The sequence below is a fragment of the Poromitra crassiceps genome (genome assembly GCF_964638095.1).
Source record: "Poromitra crassiceps genome assembly, contig: HAP1_SCAFFOLD_311, whole genome shotgun sequence".
NCBI lineage: Eukaryota > Metazoa > Chordata > Actinopteri > Beryciformes > Melamphaidae > Poromitra > Poromitra crassiceps.
In genome coordinates, this window is record NW_028152091.1 from 113,028 (window position 1) to 125,606 (window position 12,579).

The 12,579-nt window shown below is 55.4% G+C and overlaps 1 protein-coding gene across 1 annotated transcript; it reads right to left on the reverse strand.

The window, feature by feature from the left end:
• Positions 1–10,243: 10,243 nt before the first annotated feature.
• LOC310771027 (kelch-like protein 10) lies at positions 10,244–11,920 on the reverse strand (the record flags this gene model as incomplete). Its single annotated transcript, XM_083663708.1, has 3 exons — positions 10,244–10,484; positions 10,599–10,866; positions 10,954–11,920. 3 exons carry the CDS (start codon positions 11,918–11,920, stop codon positions 10,244–10,246), a joined length of 1,476 nt encoding a protein of 491 aa, XP_083519834.1.
• Positions 11,921–12,579: the final 659 nt, after the last annotated feature.

The window sequence follows — 12,579 nt, forward strand, 5'->3', positions numbered from 1 at the left end:
TATGGTGTTGCTGAGCGTCGAATAAAGAGCCTTTCGAAAGTGCTGTCTCAGTGTGTTGTGTCTGATTGTATTGTGTTCGATAGTCTCGTGCAGGGCTAGCCCGAGGTGGGTTAATTAACATTACTAACAGCTATCAGCGGGGCCGGTATGACGATCCATGACGTCCTAGCCCGCGAGCATGCCGTGTTTCTTGGTCAGACTCTTATGCTGCCTGTGCAGCTCCAGCAGCTACCTCCAGGGAGGCCTGGACGAAGAAGACGATGAGGATGAGGATGAAAGCTATCGAGAACTCCTGGGACGCGCCGACAAGGCTCGTAAAGACAGGGAGACTGAGAAGTTGCACGGAGCCGTGGCGAAGACCATAACCTCGCTCGATTTTTCCAGGCGGGCCCGCGAGTCTCCGTTTGATCAAACCTTACTAACAAAGGCAGAGCGAGCCGAGAAGAGAATGACCGCATCTTTGACTGCCATCGAGGATAGAGTCTGCGGTCTGTTGCCCGTAAAGCGTGTCAAGAAGCGCCCCGCTACCCCCCCCAGACTCTCAAACGTCGCCCTTAGGATCGTCTGACCCAGGGAGCGACGCCCGAGCCTTGAGCACAACCTCTCCCCTCCCTCCGCCGAGATGAGCACTACAGTACAGGCTAACTCATTCGGCTTTAGGCCCGCCGTCGCCATCAGAGAGGCGCCGGCGGTCCCGACAATCCTCGAGTCAGCAGCGTTCGCAGAGGCTATGATCGAGCACATGTTCGGGCCCGGGGCGGGGAACTCGTCCATCAACACGGATCACGTTGCCAAGGTTGGCGCGTCGGCCATGGGAGCGTCGTTGTTCAAGCACCAGGAGGAGATGTTAGTCCAGCTCGCCGGCCTGGTCTTCAAGACGGTGGTGCCGCAGGCCCACGTGCCCCAGGCGACCGTGTTCGTCAGAAAGTTCCTCGTGACGGACCAGCGCGAAGCCCAGGAGGGTGCCTACGACTCGACCGGAAATGGCGCTCAGACCAGGGAGTACAAGCAGGTGTTTACCATGATCACCCGTTTCGTGACGCTCACGTTCGGCAGCAAGCTGATGATGATCAACCGCAAAGAGGCCATGGAAAAAATCCAGCTCCAGTTCACCACGGCCAAAACGTCGTGGGAGCTCATGATGATGATGGCCGTGCTGCGATGCTGCTCGGCGCAGCCAACGCTAGTCGAGATGCTGCTGCGCCGCAACAAGCTGCAAAGTCGCACCGACCGGCTGTACTGGGTCCTCGTGCTCACCGAGCTCATGTGCGGCATCGTCAACATCTGCCCCAGCGCCGCCAATGGCGTTTTCGAGAACGTCCGCCGGATCCTCAACAGTGACAGGGACGAGGTGCTGGTCATGGGCGACAGTATGTACCGGGCTATCCCCGCCTGCGAGACGCTGGAAAAGAACCTCACCCCCGAGTACATGTCGTACAACCTGACACAGGAGACGCTGACCGCGGACCGCAGCTGCGAGTATGTCCTGCAGTACGCTGCCCCCCCGACGTCGGGCAGCACCTCGCCAGATCACCTGGCCTTCATGGACACCTCGGCGCAGCAGCGGGAGTCCAGAGTCACCATGCCGGTCATGTCGATCGGCGGCGGCAGGTCGTCCAACGTGCCCATCATCCGCGTCGCCACGACGCAGTTGGAACAGGGCTCCGCCGAGGACACGTCCATGGAGAACAAAGCCTTCTCCAACGCCGAGGGGCACAAGTGGGAGTACTGCACAGTGGGCTGCCTGGCGCCGGCCGTGACCAGGATTAGGCCCAGCCAGATCCTCGGCGAGAACACGAGTACCGGCGAGATCAACTCCAGCCTGGTCGCGTGTCGATCGCCCAATGTCTCCTACGTCACGCAGTACGACGGCAAGATCGTAGAAGTCTCGCTTAGAGATATCCACGAACAGGCGAACCCGCCCGAGCTGTTTAGCGCCGAGCGCGTCCAGTCCCTGCAGCGGGCTATCATCACCACCTTCGGCGGCCAGCCCGGTGTACAGGTGGCCCAGCTGGCTCGCCTGGGCCACGAGGACACCTGGGTGACGAAGACAGCCAACGCCGCCTGCGTGCTGGAGTTCTGCCCGCGGTACATGGCGATGCCCGTGAACAATGCGGGCGCCCTCGCAGAGCCCACGCACTGGGCCGTGAGGCCACGCGTGGCCCTGTACAACTCGTCACTGATGAACAACGTCCATGGCGAGTTTGTACAGATCGGTAGCGAGCTTGTCAGCATGCTGGGCAAGTCGCCCGAGGCCCTTGGCATCGAGTCTTACCTGAAGTTCATTCGGGAGGGCCTGAACTACTCGGGCGGCGCCAAAGCGGTGATAGACATCAAGCGGAAAGCCTACGATGATCCCTACTTTGACGAGCAAACCTTAGAGAGGTTGTTGGTGGCCGGCGCCGGTCGCCAGCTGTCCGCCGTCTTCGCCGACCCCATCGCCGCAGTGGCCATGGCTCGCTTTTTGAACAGACCTGGGGCCACAGTCGCCGGCGCAATAGTGCTGCAGAAGTTCGACAACTTCCAGCGCTCAATCCTCAAGCTCTTCGAGCGCGTGGTCGGCGACCGCCGCAAGAACACCGTGGTGGCTTCGCTGCCTTTGTTCTGCCAACCGCCTGAGGGAGCCCTAGCCACCGCATACGACGGATACGGCTACCCGGCTTACTTCACCCTGGACGATGTCGACTACTGCAACTTCATGTACTGGGTCGTCCTGCCCGTCCTCGGCGCCAGGCCCTACACTTACACCGAAGACGGGTCCGCTTTGCAGGGCCCAACCCAGCACCCGCTGGTGTACCGCGACGCCGACGCCAACCTAGGCAATGAGCTCGGCACACAGCAGGGCCTGCAGCTCACGGTCGGCCGACTGGAGGGCTTCGATCACATCTTCGCCGAGGTGCAGCCCAAAGGCTGCGTGGACCGCTCTGGACACTTCGAGCCGACGGCCACCGAGCCGAAACAATTCAGCGACCTGGGCCTCAGCAGCACCTCGGTCATCGCCTACCCCTGGGCGTTGAGGGTAAAGATGTTGCGCGACCTGCCGCTGGACCTGCCCAAAGTGCTGCTGGCCGCGCACTACACCACCCTGCTGACCCGGCGCGTGATCTTGGAGCACTTCGACCGGCGCTACTACTCGGGTCTGTCCTACCTACTGTTCCGCGGCGTCCGCTTCACAGGCGTAGGCGCCACGCTCATCGAGCAGAAGTCGCTGCACTTCACCCTGGGAACCAAGATCATGTGCCAACCAACAGATTGCAACAACCACCGGGAGACCACCATCACGCAGTCGTGCGAGTCGCTGGTGATGCCGGAAAAGCTCGACTCGCCCGGCATCCACGTGCCCAACATGTACATGAAGGAGATAGTCGGCGGTGACGTGAGCCTCTCCAAGTCTGACCCATACGCCATGGTGGTGGCGGACGCCTACAACGGCTTCTGCCCCGAGTCTGACGGCTCTGCCGGTTACCGCAGGCCATACCTGTTCATCCGCGGTCGCTCCGAGGACCTGAACGAAGAGCTCCGGGTCGACCCCCTGGCCGGCACACATTCGTACAGCTGCATGCCTACGCTGTTATGGCCCTTCAGCTCCGTGTATCGTGTCTGCGAGCTGCACAGGCACAAGCGGCGAGCGGGCTCGGGCCCTCGGCCGACCATCAAGCTATTCTGCGAAGCGGAGCCGGTGGCCGAGCTCGATCGTCGCCTCGACGGATTCAACAGTGACCCCTTCAAGGACGCAGTGGATCGGGCCCAGGGCATGCGGTGCCCTAATCTTCTGCAGGCATCCCTCGGTGTGGCCTTCTGCTCTACTTATGGCATCGGCGTCACCTCGGACAAGGCCCTCAAGCAGCGAGACATCGGCAGCGCAGGCCTCCTGAGTGAGCTAGCGCCGAGGATCAGCGGGACGGGATTCTTCACGTACACCGCTGCCGACGCCGCCAAGAACATCACAGGCATGGTGCTTTCGAGGCTCATCAACGTCAGCACACAAGAGCGCCACATCTGCCACTGAGATGCACGGCTGGCGCCGCCAAGGACCCGGCGAGAAGATCTCCCGGGGCCTGGCCGAGCTTGCGTTTCTCGCCATGTTCTGCGGCGCCAACTTTTTCGCCACCATATTTATCCACCGCCGTACACGCGAGTCCCTACTGCGCTACGAGAAGAAGAGCGAGGCCGAGCTCGACATCGCCATCTCCATGACCTGTAAGTCCATAGCGGCGCTCGAGAAGCAGTGCGAGGCATCCCGTCGTGCCAGGACTCGAGCCCTGATCGACTCCTTGCCCGATGCGGAGCTCACCAAGTACGACAGGGAGATCGATGCCGTCGTCTGCGAGATCGGCAATATGAAATATCTCCTCAGCTCGCTGCGCGGGCGCATCCAGCCCGACGCGCTGGCGGCTGCAGTGGAGATCATAGCCAGGCGCGGAGCCGCCAACCTAAACACCGCTGCTTACATCGACAAGCAGGCACTGACTCTGGCCGTCACGCGGGACGTCGACCTGATGAGGGTGCCCGTCAGCCCGAGCACCGTGGAGGACGCGCTCGAGCAGTACACGGATGGTGACAGTGGGCCTGGGCCGCGGACACACAGCATGGCTATCGTGTGAGCCTGCTAAGAGCCGATCCGGCAGACTCTGAGCCCTCTGACGAACTCTAAACCCCTCAGACGAAGCATAAAAAAGATTGCACAGATTTCAATAAAAGAAAAATAACTACGTTTATTGGGAATTAAATGTGCCTGCAATGTTGTTGTTGGTGTTGGTGTTGTTCTTTGACTGACCGGTGCTTTCACAACTCGAAGCTTACACACTTAAAAGTCAAAGCTTGGGACTCCTCTTGCAAAATGTAGTGCCGAGCCCTCATTGGACTGAATGGGTTGGTAAATATATCTATATATAGATATAGATATATATCATGTCTATATATCTGTTCATATTTAATCACATAAACGCATGTTGATATTCGTGCAGCTAAGTCAGATTGAGGTATTAAAGGTTTCTTGGTCGCTTGCACACTCTGGTCCTGGAGGATTTTGGCACAGGGTAGAATCTTTGTCAGCGGGAGGCGGGAGCACCGCTATATTAGGGCAGAGCAGAGAGGGTCTCAGTTCAGAAGGAGACGGAGGCATCATCTAGGCCTACTTTAGTTTAACGTTGGTCGCTTCAACAGTTTGGTCCTGGCTCACTGTTTTCATTGTTGCTGTGGCACGAGAGCAGTAGCGAGCCCATACCTCCGTGCCGTCTTCACCCACGGCTGGACGTCGCAGGACGACATCTACGTAGATGTCCGGCCCCGTGTCGGAGGACGCGATGCGTCCCCGCCTAGACTACGCCGACGCAGGCTCTGTCCCGGTCACTGAGGACAACGTGAAGGATCCGCATGACGTCCTGTTCGCCGTCATCGGAAACTTTACTCTGAAACAAAGAGATAGGATTCGGGTATACGATCCCCGTGCCGAGCTCTGGTTTGATTTACCAAATGGTGAACTCGGGCCTCGGGAATATTCCAGCGCCGCCGCTTTCCTAAATGGCTCGGTCTACTGTGTTGGCGGCCTCACGCGCGACGAGCATGGGGACTTCCACAGCCTTAGCAGAGTGCTGAGGTACGACCTCTGTACGCTTACTTGGCACGATGCGGCAGCCATGCATCATCCTCGCGATGGGCACAGCGTGGCAGTACTGAATGGCAGTATCTATGCCATGGGAGGCTACGGGTACGACAGACGCTTCACGCACGACAGTGTCGAACGCTATGATCCTCAGACCGACAAGTGGACTCTGCTCCAACCTATGAATGGGAAGAGGACGGGCGCCGACGCCACAGTACTGAACAACAAAGTGTACATCTGCGGTGGTGTAGTATATCGCCAGCATGGGCATGGTCGCCTACAGACAGACTACCTGTACACGGCCGAGTGCTACGACCCAGACACCGACCGGTGGACGGAGATCGCCAGCATGAGCAGCAAGCGTGCCCACTTGGGCGTCATCACCTACAGACAGAGCGTCTACGCCGTAGGCGGCAGTTCTATGGACCGACTGCGCAGCGCCGAGGCCTACGACCCGCTAACCGAGACGTGGAGCGCCGTGCCCGACATGCCGGGTCCACGCAGTCACTTCGGCATCGAGGTGGTGGACAACCAGTTGTTCGTATGCGGAGGATCCCCCGACAGCTCCAAAGTGGAGCGCTACAACGGGAGCACCAAAGAGTGGCACGAAGCCTGCGGGACGGGGATCCAAAGCCTTAAGATCAGCTGCTGTGTTTGTCCGGACCTTGCTCTCGTAATGGACCCTGGTCTAAAGCTTCTCTGTCATAACCTTGTCTAAAGCTTCTCTGTCATAACCTGAAATCTTGTGAAGAATGAAATAAAAACGCATACTCTGATAATTCTTGTAGAACATTGGTTTTATTTTTGTCATTGGTCAGTTGTGGACAGAACCCAGCTACATTAAGGAGATCAGAGACTGAAGTGATGTCTGTGCCATTGACACTTGAACACGCTTTATTCCTGTCGGTGTCAAAAACAGTAAGTGTTCTGTACACTCTATTCCTTTATTCCAAAAGCAGCAGACACCCGCATTCGCCTTGTGTCTATAATTTCTACACAAAATTCTTCGTAATCTTCCTGCAGACTGAAATGGAACATGAACGGTTCCCTTAGTTCAGTCTCCTCTTCATCCAGGCCATCAGACATCTGTCGCAGTTCCACCACTGCCCTCAAGTGATCTTCCTTGTCCATGGTGATGACTTGGGGAAGGGAAAGTTTTCCCTTGAATGTTTTTGTGCCACACCACCTTGCTGCCTCAATGGTGTCCCTAAGCAGAGCATCCTCCTAATCCAAAATAAAGAAAACCAGGTTGGAGAAGGCAGAAAACAGTGAAATAAGAAAAGCCCACAAGAGGCAACATACCCCGTTCCCCGTTCCCTGTTTACTATTTAATTGTTATTTCATATCCTGATCTTCTGTTTTACTCAACAAACGCAAGCAACAACAAACACAAGCAACACAATATTTCATTAATTAAACATCAGTTGATCTTTCCTGCAGATTACTCAGATGATGGCTATTCGATTGTCTAATGCTTATATGAATGTAGCCTCAACAGCCCGGCGAACGTCACGCATTTCCCATTTTACACTGTGCCATTTTCACGTCTAGGTCTAAAAGCCGGCTCCTACCTGAGTCTTCACGTGAAGTGACGACGCTATCCGATGCAAAACATCCTCTTCTTTTAATGACATCTAGTTGTTGCATCCAAATTGTTGCATAAAATCCACTTTTCTGTCTTTCAAAAACCGAAAAGCATTTATCTGGAGCACCTCGAGCAACCCGGAAGTCGTTGTTCCGGGTTGCTTCGGATCAGAGAAGAAGAAGAAGCGGTGCTCCAGATAAATGCTTTTCGGTTTTTGAAAGACAGAAAAGTGGATTTTATGCAACAATTTGGATGCAACAACTAGGTGTCATTAAAAGAAGAGGATGTTTTGCATCGGATAACGTCTTCACTTCACGTGAAGACTCATAGCACGTTGCAAAGTAAGTGCAAGCATGTTGCAAAGTAGCACGCCACACACCTTGCTTACCTCCATTTTGACAACTCCTCTCTTCTCTCTTCTTCTTCTTCTAATGTTTTATGGCGGTTGGCAAACAGCTTTTGAGAGAGGCACAGATTGTTATATCGGCTATATATAGCACTCCAAGAAAGGGGAATTCCGGAAAGGTGGCCTTCCGGTCAACGGGGGGCGCCAGAGAGAGATACATTGTACTATAAGGACGTAATTATTCCTTACGGCCACCGGGGGGCACCAGAGAGATAGAATCTTCTGGAATCTTCTAGAAGGACGTACTTATTATTTACGGCCACCGGGGGTGCCAGAGAGAGATACATTGTACTATAAGGACGTACTTATAACTTACGCCACCGGGGGCCGCCAGAGAGAGAGATATACATATGCAGGAGCAGGAGCACGGGGAGGGGCGGGGGGGGGGGGGGGGCGTTTTAGAATCACTCCCCCCTGTGCCCCTTGTCCCCCGTCCCCTCCCAGGTCCAGCTGGCCGTGTAGCGCAGGCAGGCCGGGCCCCGCCCACGTTTTTAGAGGTGGTTTCGCGCACCCTCTATGGCCTGCGTCCACCGGGGGGCGCCAGAGGGAGGGGAATTCCGGCTGTTATGTAAGGCTGTGTGTGGGTGGGGTGGGGGTGAGGTGGGGGGGCTCAGGGTGTGGATACGCATCCCGGCCACCGGGGGGCGCCAGAGAGATACATTGTACTATAAGGACTTAATTATTCCTTAAGGCCACCGGGGGGCACCAGAGAGATAGAATCTTCTGGAATCTTCTAGAAGGACGTACTTATTCTTTACAGCCACCGGGGGGCGCCAGAGAGAGATACATTGTACTATAAGGACGTACTTATTCCTTACGGCCACCGGGGGCCGTTGCGTCCACCGGGGGGCGGCAGAGGGAGGGGAATTCCGGATGTTATGTAAGGCTGTGTGTTGGTGGGGTGGGGGTGTGGGGGTGTGGTGTGTGGGGGGGGGTGGATACGCATCCTGGCCACCGGGGGGCGCCAGAGGGCGAGGAATAGATTGCACTGTAAGGATATGTGTAGATGTGGATGTAGATGTAGATATGTACATATATATATAGGCATTCCGGCCACCGGGGGGTGCCAGAGGGCGACGGATAGATAGCACTATGAGGATCTAATGGTGTAGATTGTTATGTAGGCTGAGGCTATATATAGCCTTCCAAGAAAGGGGAATTCCGGAAAGGTGGCATGATGTGGGTGGGGTGGGGTGGGGGGGGGAATGTAAATACGCATTTCGGCCACCGGGGGGCGCCATAGGGTGACGGATAGATAGCAGTATGAGGATCTAATGGTGTAGATTGTTATATGATATATATAATAGTTATATATTATATATAATATCGCCACCGGGGGGCGCCAGAGAGAGGAGGATGGATGGATAGATAGATAGATAGTACTATAAGGATCTAATGGTGTACATGTACATATATCTATATATATGTACATAGATCTATATATATATACATATATATATATATATATATATATATATATATATATATATATATATATATATATATATAGGCATTCCGGCCAGCAGGGGCGGGGGCGCCAGAGAGAGACAGATTGTTATATCGGCTATATATAGCACTCCAAGAAAGGGGAATTCCGGAAAGGTGGCCAACGGGGGGCGCCAGAGAGAGATACATTGTACTATAAGGACGTAAATATTCCTTACGGCCACCGGGGGGCACCAGAGAAATATAATCTTCTGGAATCTTCTAGAAGGATGTAATTATTCTTTACGGCCACCGGGAGGCGCCAGAGAGAGATACATTGTACTATAAGGACGTACTTATTCCTTACGCCACCGGGGGCCGCCAGAGAGAGAGATATACATATGCAGGAGCAGGAGCACGGGGAGGGGGGGGGGGGGCGTTTTAGAATCACTCCCCCCTGTGCCCCTTGTCCCCCGCCCCCTTCCCATAGGCTGAGGCTATATATAGCCTTCCAAGGGGTATTCCGGAAAGGTGGCATGATGTGGGTGGGGTGGGGTGGGGGTGGGGAGGGAATGTAAATACGCATTTCGGCCACCGGGGGGCGCCAGAGGGCGACGGATAGATAGCACTATGAGGATCTAATGGTGTAGATTGTTATATGATATATATAATAGTTATATATTATATATAATATCGCTACCGGGGGGCGCCAGAGAGAGACGGATGGATGGATAGATAGATAGTACTATAAGGATCTAATGGTGTACATGTAGATAGATCTATATATATATATAGAGAGAGAGAGAGATTTCGGCCAGCGAGGGCGGGGGGGGGGGGGGTCACAGATTGTTATATCGGCTATATATAGCACTCCAAGAAAGGGGAATTCCGGAAAGGTGGCCTTCCGATCAACGGGGGGCGCCAGAGAGAGATACATTGTACTATAAGGACGTAATTATTCCTTACGGATTGAATGCTGTCTGAGGCTGGGCCGGAGGGGACTGGGGACCTGGGACCGTTGTGGCGGTCGGGAGGGCTGTGGTGATTGTGGGACTAGGACCAGAGTGTGCAACTGACCAATGACAAAAATAAAAACAATGTTCTACAAGAATCATCAGAGTATGCATTTCTTATTTTATTCTTCACAACATTTCACAGGTTATGACAGAGAAGCTTTAGACCAGGTTGTACATGAACAACCTTCGTCTAGTTCTAGGTTCCTCTAGTTCCGATAGAACTGCCGGCCACTGCGTAGACGCGCTGTGGTGTAGCGAGGAGCGGCGTACTCTGCCATGTCGGACAGTCCGTGTGCCACACAGCAGCTGATCTGAAAGCATCGAAACTTTGTCCCGCAGGCTTCGTGCCACTCGTTGGTGCTCCAGTCGTAGCGCTCAATCTTGCAGCGGTCGAAGTATCCTCCGCATATGAACAACTGGTCGTCCACCACCTCGATGCCGAAGCTGCTGCGTGGTTCCCGCATGTCGGGCACGGCGCTCCACGTGTCGGTTAGCGGGTCGTAGGCCTCGGCACTGCGCAGAGGTCCGCCCAAATTTTCGCCGCCCACTGCGTAGACGCGCTGTCTGTATGCGATGACGCCCAAGTCGGCACGCTTGACGCTCATGCGGGCGATCTTCGTCCACCGGTCGGTGTCTGGGTCGTAGCACTCGGCCGTGTCCAGGAACTCATCATCACTTACACCACCGCAGATGTACACTTTGTTGTTCAGTACAGTGGCGCTGGTGCGTGCCCTCTTCCCGTTCATAGGTTGGAGCAGAGTCCACGTGTCGGTCTGAGGATCATAGCGTTCGACACTGTCGTGCGTGAAGCGTCTTGTGAACCAGCGGCCTCCCATGGCATAGATACTGCCATTCAGTACTGCCACGCTGTGACTAAAGCGAGGATGATGCATGGCTGCCACATCGTGCCAAGTACGGGTACGGAGGTCAAACTTCAGCACTGTGGTGAGGCTGTCGAAGTCCTCATCGTCAAAGCCACCAACACAGTAGACGAAGCCATTTAGGAAAGCGGCTTCGCTGTGATGCCGGGGACGCTCAAATTCAGAGCTTGGTAGATCGACCCAGCACTCGTCACGTGGATCATAGACCCGAATCGCATTAGTTCCATTTCCGCAACGCCCGGAATGCCCGACGGCCAAGAGGACGGAGTGCGGCAGGCGCGGCCGAGTCGGAGCATTTACATCACGCATGACCCTCTCGGCCTCGGCGACGATCGCCTCACACTCGGCGTCGTCCTTCACCAAACCGTTGTTCTTCACCCGGTCGACGAAGTAGTCCGTGGCCATTTGGGCCAGGCGGATCTTGGGCAGCAGCGCGGATATGTGACCTTCGCGCTCCTGGGGTGCGTGGGCGACCCAGCGGAGCGCGGCCTCGAACGCGGCGCTCTCCCGCCTCACGTTCAGATCGTCCCGTCCGAGGATGTCCGTCAACCGCTCGAGAGAGAGTCCCAGGAACTCTTCGGAGTCTGCGGCGATCTGCTCAAAGCGCAGCAGGATGAAGAGAAAGGCCTTGTTCCTCAGGTCCGGACAGTGGTATAGGTCTGCCAAGGTAAAGATGCCGATGCAGTTCACCGGGTGGAGCCGCGCCTCCAGGAACTCGCAGCAGGAGCGTTTGACCCCGGCGAAGCCGAGGTAGTCCGCCGCTATCAACAGCTCCGCCGCATTGTTCTCGGTCACCGGGACGGAGCCTGCGTCGGCGGAGTCTAGGAGGAGACGCATCGCGTTCGCCGACACGGGGCCGTCCATCTCGTAGACGTCGTCCTGCGACGTCCAGCCGTGGGTGAAGACAGCGCGGAAGTATCGGCTGCAGCCGCAGAGGACGGCCATGCGGACATCGAATTCCGTGCCGTCCACTCTGATCCGCCAATAGCCCGAAGGCGGCATTGCGACCACCGGGGTTCCAATGACAAAAATAAAAAAAAACAATATTCTACAAGAATGATAAGAGTATGCGTTTTTATTTTATTCTACATTTCACGGGTTATGACAGAGAAGCTTTAGACCAGGTTGTACATGTACAAGGGGTCCATTGCTAGAGCAAGCTCCTGCTCGATACTCTGAGGACCAGACACTCTTGACTAGCACAGAAACCTCTGACTTTGGACACAATCTCCTCTGATGGGAAACTCTTACTTCTGCAGGGCCTCACACCAGAAGGGAAAAGACAGAAAGTGATACTTCGGGCAGGGGGGTGTTACTCTTACAAGACTATCTGATAGATCTATATATATATAGAGAGAGAGAGAGAGAGATTCCAGCCAGCGGGGGCGGGGGGGGGGGGGGGCGGGGGGGGCGCCAGAGAGGCACATATTGTTATATCGGCTATATATAGCACTCCAAGAAAGGGGAATTCCGGAAAGGTGGCCTTCCGGTCAACGGGGGGCGCCAGAGAGAGATACATTGTACTATAAGGACGTAATTATTCCTTACGGATTGAATGCTGTCTGAGGCTGGGCCGGAGGGGACTGGGGACCTGGGACCGTTGTGGCGGTCGGGAGGGCTGTGGTGATTGTCGGACTAGGACCAGAGTGTGCAACTGACCA